The sequence below is a fragment of the Nelusetta ayraudi genome, unplaced genomic scaffold (genome assembly GCF_046127955.1).
Source record: "Nelusetta ayraudi isolate G7.1 ecotype Tasmania unplaced genomic scaffold, CSIRO-AGI_Nayr_v1 ptg000060l, whole genome shotgun sequence".
NCBI classification, from domain to species: Eukaryota; Metazoa; Chordata; class Actinopteri; order Tetraodontiformes; family Monacanthidae; genus Nelusetta; species Nelusetta ayraudi.
The window spans coordinates 5,483,763-5,500,672 of record NW_027466110.1 but is presented as its reverse complement, the minus strand read 5'-3'; the positions used below and the strand labels follow the sequence as shown (position 1 = coordinate 5,500,672).

Below are 16,910 nucleotides of genomic sequence, written 5' to 3'. Positions count from 1 at the left end.
GTGTCCTACTCTGAAAGTCAATTCATCACACAGTCCCATTAGTCCTGTGGTGGGAGGTTTTATAGCAATAATATAATGAGCTCCAGCTGTTATTCAGCTGGAAAACCAGCCAAATTAAAGAAAATATTAAGCTGCACTGATGTAAAACAATAACAAATATGCTATCTTGTTTGGAGGTTGACTTCGTATTTTAGTTCCATTAAGAGAAGAAAAGTATGCATTACAACACCATTAAGTTGCAGTGCTGAGTATTTCGGTAGGCATATTATTACAAATACCAACAAATTAAATGTATGTGCTATGTAAAGTTAATAGCGGCAGAGGATAAGAAAGCACTATAAAGTATTAACTTTCACCAACAATCACACACGCGATCAAAACGTGGTGGAAAAATACAGAAAACATATACTTTAATATATGCACAAGAAACAACAAAAATCAAACAAATTATAGTAGATACGTTCCCAATATTCAGGTTATTGTTGTCGCTGTTAATGCACCAGCAGCAGGTCCATGGTGGGAGGACTTGTTAAGCCCCGCCCACAAGCCCGGAACAGGAAGTTACCGTACTCTACGTTGCAGCTGACGTTGTCGCTAAACAAATTGGAGATGGCGTCCACAGATCAGCCCCCCTTGGACCCGACTGAGAAAGATACTTGGGAGAAATTAACACTATGGGACCGCCGCGTCGATGCGTTGGCTCCCCTCACGGAGAAACAGATGGACTCTGTCCTGGAGCTCCGAGCGGCAGCGGAAATTCTGAGCGTCCCGTCAGAGGTAAGAAGTGGCTCCGCAGCTAGCCAGTGAGCTAGCCGAATAGTGCTAACTTGCTCTCTCGGCGTCAGTGTGAGGCTACTTGGGGAGAAAAAGTCGTCACTATACATTTTAGTAATGCCAAAAGATGCCTGGCACTTACTTTGTTCTTATAAAACACCCGTGACTGCTACCCCTCGACGTGTCTAGCCATTCAGCTTTCCTCCTGTGGGGACTTGTGGGTAATATTTCGAACTAAAGTCCTTCTTCGCTTTGTAGCTCCCCATTGAGGATTTGTGCAGCTTGTCATCGCGGTCCTTGCAGTCACCCTTCACGGCGACTGTACCCGCTTCAACCGAAGACGTATTGCGGAAAGGCTTCCAGATGCTCGACATGGAAAATGACAGGATAGAGACAGCACAACAGGTGACTGCGTCGTCTGTCACACCTGACGCTTCTCCCAGACACTCAGGAATTCTTTGCCACACATGACACGTTAGAATAAAACTATATTTGTGTTGCAGTTTTTTGCCTGGTTCGCCAAGTTGCAAAACAACATGGATCAGGATGAGAATGTGAAGTACAGGTGAGTTAAAATCCATTTTCTTTAAACCCCCCCCCCCCCCCCCCACCACATATACTTATGTGTTACTAATTATAACTCTCAGTGTGGGTGGTCCTATTTAAGAGTTGGGGTGATTGTGTTTACTTTTAAAAGATATCAAATCAAATGGCAAATTATGATTTTTTTTTCATGAATTGCATGTACTGTAAAGAGGTTCATTACGATTCCGCAGTGCGTATCACAACTTCCATTTCAAACCACAAGTTTGAACCATGAATGAAACTACATACTGAGGTCCCACCTAATCAGCTAATAAAAAAACAATGAGGAGGAAACTATACTTACAAACTAAGAGGGGGAAAGTATGCATAAACTTCCACTTTATTTCCCACACTGCTCTGTACAAACAAACACCTATAAGTAACTGTGCAAAAAGGCGTCAGCTGTTAAAATTAATCAAATTGAAATCTAATGTGTGCAATGTGCGTAGTGTGAGGAATAAAAACATTAGTGATAACAATGAAAGTCACTGTTACTAAAATGGTGGTGCTGTATACAGTGTCTCTCTCTTTATAACACCATCAGCAATACTTTAAAACAACAGTATCTCACTCTGGTGTGTCCACTACCCAGAAATGAGAAAAGTCCATCCTTTACTTCTTTTATACATTCAACTTTTCAGACATCGAAACGCAGAGTTCTGTGAATCATTCACTGGTGATGTCAGAGGGTACAGATGGATTGTTCTTCTCCTGGTCCGTTGAAACATGTTGATGGTGCAAGAGCGTCAGTTGTAACGGGACACTAAAACTCAAGTGTGTTTGCAGGAGGCTGTAAACAGAGGGTTAAGTATATTGCGTTCTAAAAGAGACATCTTTTTTTTTACTCTGTGTGCTGCAGCTCTACTGGAATCCAGGGTGGGAATTTGAGATGAAAAAATGGATACTATATGGGGGTCTTAAAAAGATTCTGAATGAAAACTGACATTTAAAATTTTTATCTTCTCCAATATTTACCTATTAACTGAATGACACAGAAAAATACAAAACTATCGAAATCATTTTCTTGAATTATCATTTAGGTTTTTCAGGAACAAATCATTAAATTCATCATTATACAATAAAAATTAAAAATTGGATGCACATTTGAGCTTGGATGCAGTGTCAACCTGTCATGAGGTCGTCATGACATCAACAGCGACAGTGTGTCATGTTTGTCTTGTGCTTCCAACTAAAGTCCTCTGTGTTGAGCAGTTGTGTGTTTTGCAGCCTCTCTGTGCACTTGTGTGTTTTCTATCCATCTAACTGCTGTATTGGTTTGACCTTTATTGTTTACCAAAGGCCACATCTCTCTCTCTCTCTCTCTCTCTCTCTTTCACACTCACTCTCTTCATTATTCCAGCCCGAGCTGATCTGGAGATGATTTGTCTGAGAAATTAAACCGTCACTTGAGTGCGGAACACAATGCAACATAATAATTATGATTTCTTTATCTGAAATGGAAATCTTGATTAGATTTGAGCAGCCATCTACTGTTTGAGACCTCTGAGTTGCTCTCCATCAGTGCTTTGTGATTTCAGGGCCAACTGGGTAAAGAAGAAGAAGAAGAAAAGAAGCCACTAGTTCAAGTCTGCACTTAGACTCTGCCAATCAAGAGTATTTCCCAGGGTTGCTTTTAAGTAGCAGCTGCTGTGCCGCTCCACATTTGAATATCATCCCCCACACGTCCCTGGACGACACCCCATGAATAATGTCGCTACTGATGTTTTGCCTTTGACAGCTGGCGGAGGCTTCTTCTGTTTGAGCTCCATCCAGAAGTGCAACGTGCTCAAATGTTTTCCCATTTAACAGACCGTGAAGTTTTAACCTCTGCGTTGAAATGTGGTCAAAGGCCCCCCCCCCCCAAAGTTTGCCTTTTTTTTGGCGGTCAAACTAATTTGGACGTATGCTGTTCCCCCTTCAGGAAAACCAGAGATGAGCTGAACTGCTACCAGGAACAGTGTGATGCCATTCTCAAAGATGTCAGCGCTGCCCTGGAGCACCTGGACTCGCTTCAGAAACAGTATCTGTTTGTGTCCGACAAAACCGGCACCCTCCACGAAGCCTGTGAACAGCTCCTGAAAGAGCAGGTGAGAAGCCACCTGGTGTGACCAACAAAGGCTTTTTGTTTGTATTGTACAAAGTTTTTCTGTAGGCTTCATCCCCTTGTGAGCGGACTCCTGCTTCTTCGCAGTTGAAAACCTCATGTATTTTTTTGTTAACTATGTTATTTTTTTGTCTTGTTTTTTGAAGTCGGAGCTTGTTGACCTGGCGGAGAGCATCCAGCAAAAACTTTCATATTTTAATGAGTTGGAAAGCATAAACACGGTAGGCCAACCTCAATTATCCTCACCTTAAACTTTATTTTTTATGTACCCTTGTTTGTTTATTGACAAATAGCAAACTAAATAACAAGGACCTACTGTTGTTTTCGAGGCTCTTAATTCATGTCAGAGTTTTTAATGTTTTATGCGGCGCACTGAGAACATTTTCACTTTTTCTTCTTTTCCCTCACTGAAGTAAAATATTTGAAGCCGGTTTCACAGATTTTCCTTCCTTTTGGCCTGCGACCAAATTGAAATTGAAACATTTCTGGCGACGAGGGCCCCGCAAATGAAAGACAATATTTTAATTATGGAGCCCAAGAGCCGGATGATGACGGGTTTGTTTGGGGAAAACAAATCGCTCTTTCTCTTTGTCTCTGCAGAAGCTGAACTCGCCAACCTTGTCTGTAAATAGTGAGGGCTTTATACCAATGCTGTCGAAATTGGACGACTGCGTAGAATACGTTTCCTCACATGTGAGTATTTGACACTTTTGGCAGCGGTTCATTTCTTTACAAAACATCATTTCATCCCTGCTGCAGAAAACTAAACGCAAAACCAGTGTGTTGGCCAGTAAAAGCTTCAGAGTGCCTGCTGTGTAACTGAAGCATAATTATCCCAGTGGGGATTTCAGACATTTTTTTTTTTTTTTTTAAGACTTTTTGCCTTGGTGCAGTATGATCTCATGGCTTGTGATCAGAATTTAAAAAAAAGTGTTTGATGTCTAGCACTCATTTCTCTTCATTGCAGCCCAATTTCAAGGACTATCCAGTGTACTTGGCCAAGTTCAAGCAGTGCCTCTCTAAAGCCATGCACTTCATGAAGATCCACATTGTGAACGCTATGCAGAATCTGACGAGCCAGTTAACAAAAAGGGTAAGATGGTTTGGCGCTTCCTCATGCTTTCCATGGGGGTCGACATTGGCTGCAGTTGGCCAGTTGGTTCTCCCTGTGCCTTTGTTGGTTCTCTGCAGGCTCCTCCACTTCTTCTCACAGTACAAAGACCTGCACATCCAGATAACTGGCAACTCTAAATTGTCTCTTGTTGTGAGTGCAAATGATTTATTTGTTAACCCCGTTCAGTAGCTTTTCACTTAACTCTAAAGACTACGATGACCTGGATGACTGAGAACCTTCACTGAAACAGGCCTTCACAGTGCAGGAGAAGCTGCGTAGAAAGTGGATAGATGGACAAATGACAGATGGATTAGCCAAAAGTTTACAAGTTCGTTTTTTCATTATTTTTTTTTACTTGTTTCAAATTTTAGAAATGGAAACGCCACAATGAGAAAGTTCTGCGAATAGCAATTACCGAAGCCATATCATTTCCGTTGACTCCAACATCGGCTTTCCAATTTCCTTGTGGTGTCATTAGATATGGCCAGTACAAGCGGGACTGAAAGGACAATTACTGCCTGTGTAATTGATTGTAGTTCGAGTCCACGTCTCCGTGTTCCTGACTTGCCTAGTTGTTTTGTTTTTCGGCTTTGTAAGCCCTTCCACAGACATGTTACATGTGAACTGCCAGCAACAGCAGTAATTTATTCACCAAGGGAGCGGGAACGCACCTCATTTGCGTTTCTTTTTTTATTTCTGCTCTGCAAACTCTAAAAGGATTATCTTCGCATTGGGATAGAAAGTAGGATGTTTTTTTCCTCCTGGCAATCATAATACAATGTAGCTTTATAATAACCAATGGATTCTCTCTCCTCCTCTCTTCCCCTCAGGATCCAATGAATTTGACCAATGCAGACAACGCCTTCACACTCTACTATGTTAAGTTTAGAGCCTCCGCACCTAAAGTTAGAGTAGGTATCTACTTCTTTTTTTTCAATCCGCTATTATAATGCTTGGATAATATTCTAGAACCAGCTGACTCTTCTACTTCTACTCCTTCCAGTCCCTGATTGAGCAGATAGAGCAGCGGGCAGAGAAGATTCCAGAGTAAGTCACTGCTTTCATCGGGGTGTTGGTGGGAAAAAAAGAAGAACAGAGCGTCTCCGGCCTCCGTGTTATTAATCTTTCCCGACAGTCCTCGTGCCCCAGTTAATCCAGAGCTCCCTCTGTTGATGTGAGCAGATACCACCAGCTCCTCGACGAAATCCACCAGTGCTACCTGGACCAGCGGGAGCAGCTCCTCAGCCCCAGCATCACGTCCACCATTACCGACCTGACCAACCAAAACAGCAAAGACCACTGCGCTCTGGTAAGGCGTGACCGGTTCAAGGCGGAACTGCCCTTTAGACTTAGCGCCGTGACATTTGAGCACTGCCGGATGGGTCTCGAAGTCCCTCCGGGGGGAGAGGAGGTGCATTTTCCGCGGCGTTCGGCACGGACACAAACCTGCACACATGAAAAATGAGGGTAATGTGTACAGCAGGTGTCCCCTCCTACTCCTCCTCTTCTATCTCCTCCATCTCCTACTCGTGAGCCCTGTCGCTGACCGTACGCTGTGCAGAGGCTCATCTGTAAAGCGGCGCTGCCGCACAGTCACAAATGTAACTGACCCCAAAGGTTGCCACTATTTTTAATTCTAATTTGATAGTTCAAACGTAACCGCTTCCGTTTCGGCTTGGTTAATGTGTTTTGCCACCGTGTTGGCATTTAAAAACACTCCACTAATTGGCTTGATGGGAGTCCCATAATTAAAGGTCAGAATTTTCACGGAACAAACGTCCTAACGGGGAAAATCCGAGAGCTTTTCCTTTAGCGGGAACCGCGGCTCATTAATGATCGCTATAACGGGCTGCGCGGCCTTTGTGTGGGCGGATGTGTTTGCTTATCTAGCGTCGATTTGGCTCTGATGCGTGTGTCTTTTCCAGGTCCGCAGCGGCTGCGCCTTCATGGTCCACGTGTGTCAGGATGAACACCAGCTGTACGGCGAGTTCTTCTCCAAGCCCACCACTAAGCTAGAGTGAGTGTCGCTCGTCCCGTCGAGAAGCTCGACACCAAAACAGCAGGCGGTGTTTTGTCCTCTTTGGGCGCGACGCTGTTAATCAGATCTCACTTGTTTGGTTTGAACCACCGCTGAGCTCATCGTACAAACACAATTGGCAAACTTTTTTTTCTTTTTTTTCAAGGCATCACTTTGTTCTCGCATCTGAAGGAAAAGTCTGAAAAGAAAGAGAAAAGGTGTAATTTTAGACTTCCCTAATTCTCACCTGCCTCCTTCCTGTCTTTAATCTCCGGCAGCGAGCTGCTGGAGAAGTTGTGCGTGTCCCTGTACGATGTCCTGCGGCCTCTCATCATCCACATCATCCACCTGGAAACCCTGTCCGAGCTCTGCAGCATCCTCAAGAATGAGATGCTGGAGGATCACGTCCACAACAACGGTGGGTCTCGCCCTGAAACAAATGGCCGGTGTAACGAGCGAGTCTCAACGCGTTAATTAGTGAAACGAGGGATGCGTTTGATTCCTCCTTCCTCCTGGATGAGATCCAGGCCAAGTCCTTCCCTTGCCTTTTCTCGCCTCGCTCCCTCGGCGAGTGTTACCGGCGCTTAACGGCACCTATTCACATCAGAACTGGCGACGGGGGAAGATTATCCACCGTTTCCATTCTGACCTCTCGCCATCCATTAATGCAGCCGCTCAGCTGGGGGCCTTCGACGCCGTGGTGAAGCAGATGCTGGAGGATGTGCAGGAGAGGCTCGTCTATAGGACCCACATTTACATCCAGACTGATATTATGGGCTACAAACCGGCTCCGGGGGATCTGGCCTACCCGGAGAAGCTGGAGATGATGGAGGTGAGTCCCGTCTGCACAAACTACAGTTTAGTTACAAAGCGTAACACCTCTTAACTAAACACTCAATGTTTTGATTACATAAACGTGTACAGCACAGTATTTGCACTCTGGCAAACGCAGCAGGAGCTGCGTAATTAGCTCGCCAGCTCGTTCTTGGCCGAGTCGTCAACAGACCAATTGATCAGGCATTAACTTTGTGTTGTTTTTTGCGTGAGAACTTGCCTTCGTCACCTTGCAATTTGCCATTAGAAAGAAGCAGAGGAATTAAAAAGTGGCTGTTAAATAATAGTGGCGTGTCCAATTAGAGCGTAATGGCAGAGTGCAATTTGGAAAAACACTGTTTTTCGCCAGTTTCATTGAAGTACGTAAACGGAGGTCTGAGATTCAGAGTTCGGCCTGTATTCCTAACTGTCCTTACACGGCCTTCATGTAGCTGCCTTGGCTGCTGGTTGTTCTTTGCTTTGGTACGGTCGACCTCAAAACTTCATTAACAGCATCGTTTTTTTGTTGATCCTCTGTCGGTTAAAAACGAGTCAAGACACAGAAGCGTCTGTCAAACTTCCAAGTGCGCAAGGCGACGATGAGTTTCAAAGTGCCGCGCGTGTGGCGGCCCTCTACAGGTTGCTCTCCCTCACATCTTCTCTCGTGCCATCTTTTTCTTTTCCCACCGTTAGAGAATCGCTCAGAGCTTGAAAGAGGAGCAGATGAAGCAGATGTCACAGGAGTCGTCCTTTTCTGATGTTCAACTCGAGGATCCTGACGCTCGCAGGAACAGTAATCCCGGTCCGTCTCACCAGATTGCAGAGCCGGTTTTTCTTCTTTTTCTTTCCTTTTGTCCGCGTCTTCCCTTTAGTGTCACAGTAATTTTGCTGGATGGCACTTTGCTGAATTGTTATTTACAGGCAGCGAAGCTTCGAGCTTCCAGGCTTCCATCTCCCCGGCTGATCTGCACGGCATGTGGTACCCCACCGTCAGGCGGACGCTGGTCTGCCTGTCCAAGCTCTACAGATGCATAGATGTAGGTCCTCCAAATTTGAAAGCCTTTTGTTCGCCAGTTATTTCATGTTTATATATAGTTTCTGCCGCATTTGCATTTCCCTTCTTCTTTCCCCTCCCCTGGCGCATCTCACTGTGATTTGGTGTTTTTCCAGAGAGCCGTCTTCCAGGGTTTATCTCAAGAAGCCTTATCTGCCTGCATCCAGTCCCTGCTCAAAGCCTCCGATATCATCCTTAAAAACAAGGTTGGCGATGCACACTCACCGGCTCCTCAAACGACCGCGACATAGCTGGAAATGCGCCGTTATTTATTTTTCTTTTTTTTCCCCGTTGACACACTAAATAAACGAGATCAGTTTCCTGAAGACGAGCGTTAAACTGCAGAGGCACAGAGTGGGGGGTGGGAGGAATAAGGGGGGGTTGACGCCTTTTCAAGTTTGCTCTTAATGGATTCCTTATTATGCTGCGCCGGGCGGCCCGGCAGACCCGGACGGTTATTTATGGGCCCGTCTCACCTTCGGATTCTCCCGTCTGTCTTGCGCTAACTGGCCCGTTTCAACCCGGCGCTTCAAAACGAGAGTGGCGGCATCAATCTCGCAGGATGCTCCGCCGCCGCCGCCGCTGCCTCGCGCCGATGATGTCTTTCTCTGCGAGGCTTCAGTTGTTTTTCTTCTTTTTTTTTGATCACAGTGATACATCTCTCTCTCTCTATCTCTCTCTCTCTCTGCTGTGGTTAATCAGCTGTTAATTTGTCCTCCTCCCTTATCGTCCGCGAGCCTCGTGCCTTTTTTCCACGCTCTGTGCAGCCCGCCTAGCAGGCAGCTACCCCCCACACACACACACACACACACACACACACCCCTCTTCTTTTTTGTGTCTGCCTGGCTTTCAACGCCGCGTGCGTATCTGTCTCATCGCCTTCCGCAGACCCAAGTAGACGGGCAGCTCTTCCTGATCAAGCACCTGCTGATAATGCGCGAGCAGATCGCCCCATTTCACACCGACTTCGCCATCAAGGAAATCTCGCTGGACCTGAAGAAAACACGAGGTGAGATAATTGAAGGTGCGGCGGTGGTGGTGGTGGTGGTGGTGGTGGTGGGGTTGGGGGGGTAGCGGCGGTACTCCACGAGAGCCCCGTCATTACGTCCGCACGCTCATTAGGCGAGCGGTGCCCATCGTGTGCACCGGTGGCAACAATTATGGTGGAAATTACAGTGTCATCCGACACCGTGACGCACTTTAACTGATGGCTCGCAGCAGGGCAGGCTCGGCCCCGCCCCCTCTGCCCTCCCCCACCTCCCCAACCCACCCCCCTTACCTCTGGCACCTTGTCTGTGCCAAGGTCGGTTTACCTGCTCGGCACTAGAGGGCACTCTAACGCTATACCAGCCCGTGTTTAATCTCGTGTGTGTGTGTGTGTGTGTGTGTGTGTGTGTGTGTGTGTGTGTGTGTGTGTGTGTGTGTGTGTGTGTGTGTGTGTGTGTGTGTGTGTGTGTGTGTGTGCAGACGCCGCCTTCAAAATCCTGAACCCCAAGGCTGTTCCCAAATTCTTCCGACTTAACAGCCACAACGCCATCCTTGAATTCCTATTGGAGGTAGTGTTTGTTTATTTTTCTCCCCCCCAGCTTGTTTATTTGTTTATTTCCCCTCCTATCAAACCCTGCCTCACTCCTCTCTCTGCTGTGAGAGAGGAGCCTCTTGGTCTTGCTAAACACCTTTCTCTTTTTTTCGGGGGGGGGGGCGCTCCTCAGGGAACGCCAGAGATCAAGGAGCACTACATCGATTCCAAGAAGGACGTGGACCGCCACCTGAAGTTCAGCTGCGAGCAGTTCATCCAGCAGCAGACTCAGATCTTTGTGGGGAACCTGGAGGAGTTTCTCACCAGGGTAACTGGAGCTGGAGCCAAGGCAGCCTCTGCCCCCAGGCAGCAGCAGTAGCTCATGCTCATCTTGTTTGCTTTCATTCTTTCTTTCTTTTTCTTAACCTTCCTTCTTCTCCACTCGAAACTTGCCTTCCAAAAAATGGGAAAAGATAATTAGCCGATATAATGATTGCTTTTTTTTTTTTTTTTGTCCCAACTGCTTTACTTACAACTAAAACAAATTGGCAGTCTCGCCTCCAAGGACGCTTTGTTCCGGTCTCACTTGTGCACTCAATCGTTCAGAGTATGGCTCTTTTCTGCCTCATTGCTAAGAGTGTAATAACTCTAACTGGAAGCAAAGTTGATTCGATACACAAGGGTTGAAAATAAAGTCTTTTCAGGGGGGGAAAATGTGACGTCTTGTTTTCCGTCTGCACTCGCAGGTCGCAGCTCTGAAAACGATGGCCATCCAAGGTGGCCCCACGTACCGGCTGTCTGAGCAACCTTGGGCGCAGCCAGGTGAGATTTGTCTCGGGGAAACGCCGCCGGTGTCACACTGCAATTCATCAAAACTGGCACAGCACATGCTAAAGGGCATGTCAATGTTTTTTTTTTCTTCCCCTCTCCTTCCCTCCCTCCTTCCCTGCCTCCCTCCTTTCTCCGCTTTTAGCAAAGATCAACGAAATAGTGATGGCTACCTACCGGGTGATGAAGAGCAAGCTGCCAAGCACTTTACAAAGCATGTCCTTGTACTTGGCCAACAGAGACACAGAGTTCATCCTTTTCAAGCCTGTCCGGGTTAGTTTTTCCTCAGCGGCCCCTTTTGTTGCGTGCTCTGTGTAAATCCGTCTCTTTGTGAGTCCTTGTTAAATAACAAACGCCACGCAGTGCCGAGAAGCAGCCTCGTTATGTGAACTCGCTCGGAGGCCTTACAGGTAGATACATCAGTCACAAGACTGAAAGGCACGGCTTAATGGAAAAGTAAGTGTTTTCTGCTGCCGTTGATTAGCCGCTGACGTTTTAAAGGGAACGGAGCCTTCAATAATTTATTTTCTGAATTTTCTAACAACGCGCACCTTCGTCCGGCTGGGAAACCAGAACCGGGGACAGCGGCATCCAATTCTTTCAAAAGTGCGTTTGCTGCCGCTTTGGAAATCTGACCTTTGTGATGTCACAAAGGGCACAGCTCTTCCCATCAGTCCTCCAGAAGCCTGCCTGTGGCCTTGGCCAGATGCGCTGATGTGGACCTACATCTGGTCTCCAGGCGCTGCGCAGCGCGCGACCTTCAGAGCAGACGAGTCAAGTGAGCTAATGTTGGCCGTACGTCATTTACACGGGAGCGGTAACAAGTGGCTTCTGCCACCGACGGCAGCGCCCACAGCTGGGTCACTGTGGCGGCCTCCTCTCTGTCCCTGTTCCCAGCTTGGTGAAGGTCCAGCAGAGCTTCAGTCTGTAGCAGAAAGCTGAAGCAGAGCGTTTATGCAGACCAGGGCACTAAATGTGCTATTTTTTTGGAGACCCGGATGGATTTAATAATACAAGTTTTCTGCACTGAAAACCAGGATGAAAAAAAGAAATCTGAAAATATGAGACCTTGTAAGGATAAATACTGATTCCTGTTTTATTACTTGTGCCTTCTTCACTTAGCAGGCTGGGAGGGGGTGAGCTTTATTTTTTTTCCCCCAGGAGGAAATAAGTACAACTACACCAACAGCCCCAAACTCACCAGAATCCATTTGATTGGTCGCTGCAAAGTCTCTCACTTCTACCTCGAGTGCGCCACCCTTGGTGGCTGAAGGATCACCATATTGATTGTCTGCGCTAGAGGCAACCGTTTGCTTAAACCAATATGTAGCGTCTGTGGACAATCTAAAGCACAGCTCAAGAGCTTGTTTCTTCACTCTGGTTTTTTATTTTAATGCTGTTCTTCATGTCTGCACTGTCCTTCGTCTTTCATTCTTATAGTGAAGTTTTAAATGTTTACTTTTCATTTCCTCTTTGTCAATCATTTGTACTTTTTCCTGTTACACTCGGTGACCAATGCTGGTGCATCAGCAAGATGACCCAAAAGACGTTGCAGGGACCAATCAAAAGAGTTTGGGGTGTCTGTACTTCCTCCTGGGTAAAAAAACAAAAACAAAACAAACTCTCTGCCACACGTTCTCAGCAGAGTTTGATTTAGTTTTACTCAAAGGCCACTCTGAGATGTAGCACCGTCCTGCTGGAGTGGGCAGGAAGGTCCCTTGGGGCAGGTGGGGGTGGAGGGTGTGTGGGGGGGGGGGGGCAGTTGGCTTGTAAAGAAAGATTGTTTGTTGTCCCGGACCGCACGTCCACCTGCGGGTATTAGCGGCGTTGTCGCTGATGAAGGCGCCAACACCTCCTTGAATTACTGCCAGACGCCGGCCCTCTGAACTCGCCGCTGCTAATAATCCCGACGCCCGTCTCCCTCTTTAGTCTTGAGGACGCGACGTCCACCGTGTCCCCCACCACCACCTCTTCCCCCTCCCCCGCCCACAAAAAAAAAAAAGAAAAACTATTTAATGTGGACTCGTTGCACCAGAGGACACTCTCCCCTACTCTGTGTCATCCGTCTCCGATGAGCTCAGGCAGAGAGCGGGCGGTGGCGGCGGCGGAGTGTTCCCGAGCCGGTGAAGTAATACCCTTCAAAGAATTATGTCAGATTTTTAATTTAGTGCCGCCTGAGGGATCGAAGGTCGCGAGCATTCAATATTGGCTTTCGTCCTTGATACTTTTGCGCGGGCGATCTCGCCAGAATCTCTCCAATCTTTTGATATTGCGGCCGCAGATGGTGAAATACCCACATTTCTTTGCGTCCGCGCGCCCAGAGGCATTTTTCTTAACTTTCTTTTTTCTATTCGGACAAAGTGGTAAAATTCTCCCCACTCTCACGCCGTGAATAGCCGAGCCCCTTTTGAAGATCCCACTTTCTCATTTAACATTCATGCGCGCACCTGTTACGGTTAATGGCGAGCGGCGGGAGATTCGCGGGGAGGCCCCGCCGTCGGTTTGACATCCAGCGCCCTGACGACTTACATCAAGCACGAGTTTCTGCTCGCCGTTCTTTTAAATCAAATGTCAAATGGGGGGTTGTCAGCAAGAGCAAAGAAATGATTTTTTCCCACAAAGTTCCAAGTTTTTTTAGTTTTTTTTTTGCGTAGCCATTTGTTCGTAATTGCCGTTTACATTTACTTTGTTGTGATTAGGTCCTAAGCCGGCGTCGGCCTTTTTACAGTTCGCGCAGGTCGCGCCTTCTCGGCGGTAAACAATCGGCGTGATTGAACGGTGTAATAGAGAAGCCTTTGTGCCGTCTGCCCGGAGCACATCAAGGTGGCGGGTGAACGCCCCGAACGTGAGTCCCGACGACAAAAAAAGAGAAAAAAAACTTCCCAAACGGTTGACATGGAAACAAGGTAGCGAGGGGGGACGGACGGCAGATGGAAATGTCGTATTAATTTCCCCCCCCGGTTCTCGGTAACAGGTTGGCTTTTTATTATTTATTTTTCTTTCTGTCTTTCTTTCTCTCTGTCTGCCCGCAGAATAACATCCAGCAGGTTTTCCAAAGACTGCACGCCCTGCTTCAGGAGGAGTACAGCGGAGAAGACCTTCAGATCATCGCGTGCCCGTCCACAGAGCAGGTATCCGGATCAGCGCCTCCTAACGAGGCTCCCGCAGCAGTTCCCATGTTCCTCCGGCTTCGGCAACACTAAATTGCGCCTGCCTGTGTTTATTTTTGTGTCATTTCTTCTTTTTTTTTTTTTGTTCCTTTCTTCCCAGATTAACCTCCTGCTGTCCGTGAATAAATAACATCCCAGTTATTTCACGCTGGCCAGAACTTTCTTTGGGTTTTTTCCCGCGAACCGGATGTTGAAACTCCAGCAGGAGCTGAAAGGACCAACGGGGCTCAGAGGGCGGCTCGCCTGCCAGAAAGGCCCCCTTTTACTGGAACCATGACACCAAACTGAAAGCAAAGGCATAAAAAAGAAAAAAGAAAATCAGTATCCTGCACACATTCAAATATTTATTATTTAATTTCTGTTTGGATGGTTTTGCGGCTGGAGCAGCCACCAGCCTGTCTGTCGAGCATTGATTCTGAGGTTCCGTAACACTCTGGGAAGTGGAGGATATCACTTTTCAGGTTCGGACTTGATTGTTTTGTTTGACTGGCGTTGTAAGTGGTGCAGTTGTTCGGTGGGGGGAGGTGTGGTTTTTTTTTGGGTTTTTTTTGAGGGAGAAATCCATTTCGACAAAATGGGATTTTTGCCCATCGCAGCTCTCGTCTCTCCCCGGCGCCGCGCTGGTTCGCAACTGAATGATTTGCACAGCAGGTAAAGAGCAGCGGGGAGTTCGGTGGGTGAGGGGTTGTCGAGGCGTGGGCCGCTTGTTGTGTTGAGCCTGCAGTAATCACGAGCTAAGCGGCTAATAGCCAGTAGGGAGCCTTCCTTCCCACATCTTGGAGTTTCATTTTTTTCTTTTTTGTACATTTTTCTAAAGCATAAAATTCTGTAGAGCTGCGGTGGTTCCAGAACTCTCAGGTCTGAGCAGATCCGCCCTCTGATCACAGCAAATCTCATTGTCCTTCTTGAAAAGTATGTGAAGAAATGATGTTTTATACTTCTTCTTTTTTATATATATATAACAAGATTGTTAAAGACTAATATCCTGTTGTTTTGTTTGTATTTTTTGTCGGGGCGGGGGGATGTTGATCTTTGCAGATTTGCACTGTGGGCTGCGTGATTTACGGGCGTGTTTGTCGGTGTCCGGCACAATGTGACCGGCCACTTTGCTTTTCATGCGTGTCCTCTCCAAAAGGACGGTGTACAGTCATGCTATTTATGGACATTATCATTAAAGAAAAAAGAGGAAGAGGTTAATGATGTGTCTTGGGATTTTTTTTTTTCTTTTTTATTTCTTGAAAAGCACTTTGTCATTGAGCTTGCTGCGCTATGAGTCATCTCTGTGCGAAACAAGACACTGCCACTGAAGGACGCCGTGGACTTTAGGGGGTCTTCCTGGCACGACGCTGCGGCTGCCGCTGCCGCTGCCGCTGCTGCTGCCGCTGCCGCTGCTGCCTCGCTGGCAGCCGCCGTCTCTCCATCTGCGAGATGAAGCGTCGCCGGGGCTTGACCTTCTGCAGACTGACGGTCTTTTGATAAGTGATCAGGGACTGGGCGTTCTGGAGGAGGACGTTGATCTCTGGCCTCTTCCTGTGCAGATGCCTCTGAAGCATGTCAGGCGCAACCTCGGTCTCGGCTCGGCTACTCCGGCAAGAAGAGAAGAAGACTCAAATGGACCCTATGTGGGGTGTTTATTTATTTATTTTTAAACAAATAGCCTTTTTTGTGTCGTTTGACCTCCTTTTGCTCAAATTGAAATACATAATTTGGTTATGGAAAACCTAGGATGAAGATTTTTTTTTTCTCTCTCCCTTGTGTTGTGACATCTGCTTTTGCCTGCGATGTTTGTCCGTGACCTTGACCTCGTCAAGCAGCAGTGGACAATGATCAAACGGAGCCTCAAGAGTGCTAGTTTTAACCCTTCAGGAGGACTTTGACATCTCCTCTGCCATGTCAACACATTGAGAAAGTGAGTTTTTTTTTTTTTTTTTTAGCTTTAAATTCCAGTTCAATGCACAAAAGCAGTTTAACTCCACTGTCAGCCCTCATGCGCAGCACCGACTGACATTGAGCGGTTGGTTTTCTTTTCTTTCAACCTTTACCTTTTTCTCAAATGCTTCTGATTGGCTACAGTGGCCTGTTCTTTTTACGTCATATCGCCACCTCCTGGTTTGGGGCGCACTTGCACGGGTGAATGGCTGCATGAAAAATAAGTTTTAAAATATGGGGATTTTCTTTATACAGCCAGAGAGCTGTGATAAATGTTTTAAAGAAATCCCCATTCATCTGTAGACCAGGGCCAAAGGTCACATGATGAGTTCTGCAGTGATGAATTGTCTAAACTCTCTGGCCCTACAGACCATCAGGCTCCCTTCCAGACGGCTGACCGATGCAGAGCCCCTCTCCCTGTAATGGTCCTGCACGCTGAGGTGAGCGCTTGATTTCAGGCGGGAGTGTGGAGGAAAGGAAGCTGCTTATTGTCCAACCAGACTCGCTGCCCCTTCAGGTCTCCCATGTCACTGCATGCGGCTCCCCCCAGACTCGGGTTCAGCCTAATAAAGGGAGGCAGCTTATGAACAATAAGACCCCCGGGGACCCCTATTGTCCGACTCGGACCGGTTATTATTCCTGTCTGATGACATTTTTCACCGCAGTTCTAAGGGAACCTGCAATGTGCCGAGAGACGGGCGGTGACGACGAGGAAGGTTTTAATAACGCAGTAGTGTGACAATCGGTCGCGTTTGCGCCGGCAATGAGGAATTTGGGGAATGATTAAACGAGCAATAATAGCAAACGGGGCCATGGTTGGAGGATACGGCGTCGAGCCGCTGTGTTAATAATAATAATAATAATAATAATGGGGGTGACGATAAATGTTATTGCAGTGTTTTAATGTTTGACATGCGGTGTCGAGTATTGGCGAAACCAAGCAGATGAATCACAACGAAGCAGAAAAATCATTAGTGCTGCATCTGTTACTGCGGTTTTGACG

At 47.0% G+C, this 16,910-nt stretch overlaps 1 protein-coding gene across 1 annotated transcript; it reads left to right on the top strand.

Moving 5' to 3' along the window:
* The first annotated feature begins 578 nt into the window (after nucleotides 1–578).
* On the top strand, nucleotides 579–15,175 carry cog3 (component of oligomeric golgi complex 3). The gene is made up of 23 exons (XM_076039681.1): nucleotides 579–777; nucleotides 1,033–1,179; nucleotides 1,278–1,339; nucleotides 3,281–3,446; nucleotides 3,610–3,684; nucleotides 4,064–4,156; nucleotides 4,431–4,556; nucleotides 5,408–5,488; nucleotides 5,581–5,624; nucleotides 5,760–5,886; nucleotides 6,503–6,594; nucleotides 6,873–7,012; nucleotides 7,266–7,426; nucleotides 8,101–8,209; nucleotides 8,329–8,444; nucleotides 8,578–8,667; nucleotides 9,350–9,470; nucleotides 9,929–10,017; nucleotides 10,174–10,308; nucleotides 10,727–10,802; nucleotides 10,954–11,081; nucleotides 13,841–13,939; nucleotides 14,079–15,175. Exons 1-23 carry the CDS (start codon nucleotides 610–612, stop codon nucleotides 14,106–14,108), a joined length of 2,475 nt encoding a protein of 824 aa, XP_075895796.1. The 5' UTR covers nucleotides 579–609; the 3' UTR covers nucleotides 14,109–15,175.
* The last annotated feature ends 1,735 nt before the right edge of the window (nucleotides 15,176–16,910 follow it).

Excerpts from the sequence above, each read along its gene's own strand:
- cog3 (XM_076039681.1), top strand. The coding sequence starts at position 610 with ATGGCGTCCACAGATCAGCCCCCCTTGGACCCGACTGAGAAAGATACT. Across the intron at positions 778-1,032 it reads TTCTGAGCGTCCCGTCAGAG|CTCCCCATTGAGGATTTGTG; the intron begins GTAAGAAGTGGC and ends TTCGCTTTGTAG. Across the intron at positions 10,018-10,173 it reads TCCTTGAATTCCTATTGGAG|GGAACGCCAGAGATCAAGGA; the intron begins GTAGTGTTTGTT and ends GGCGCTCCTCAG.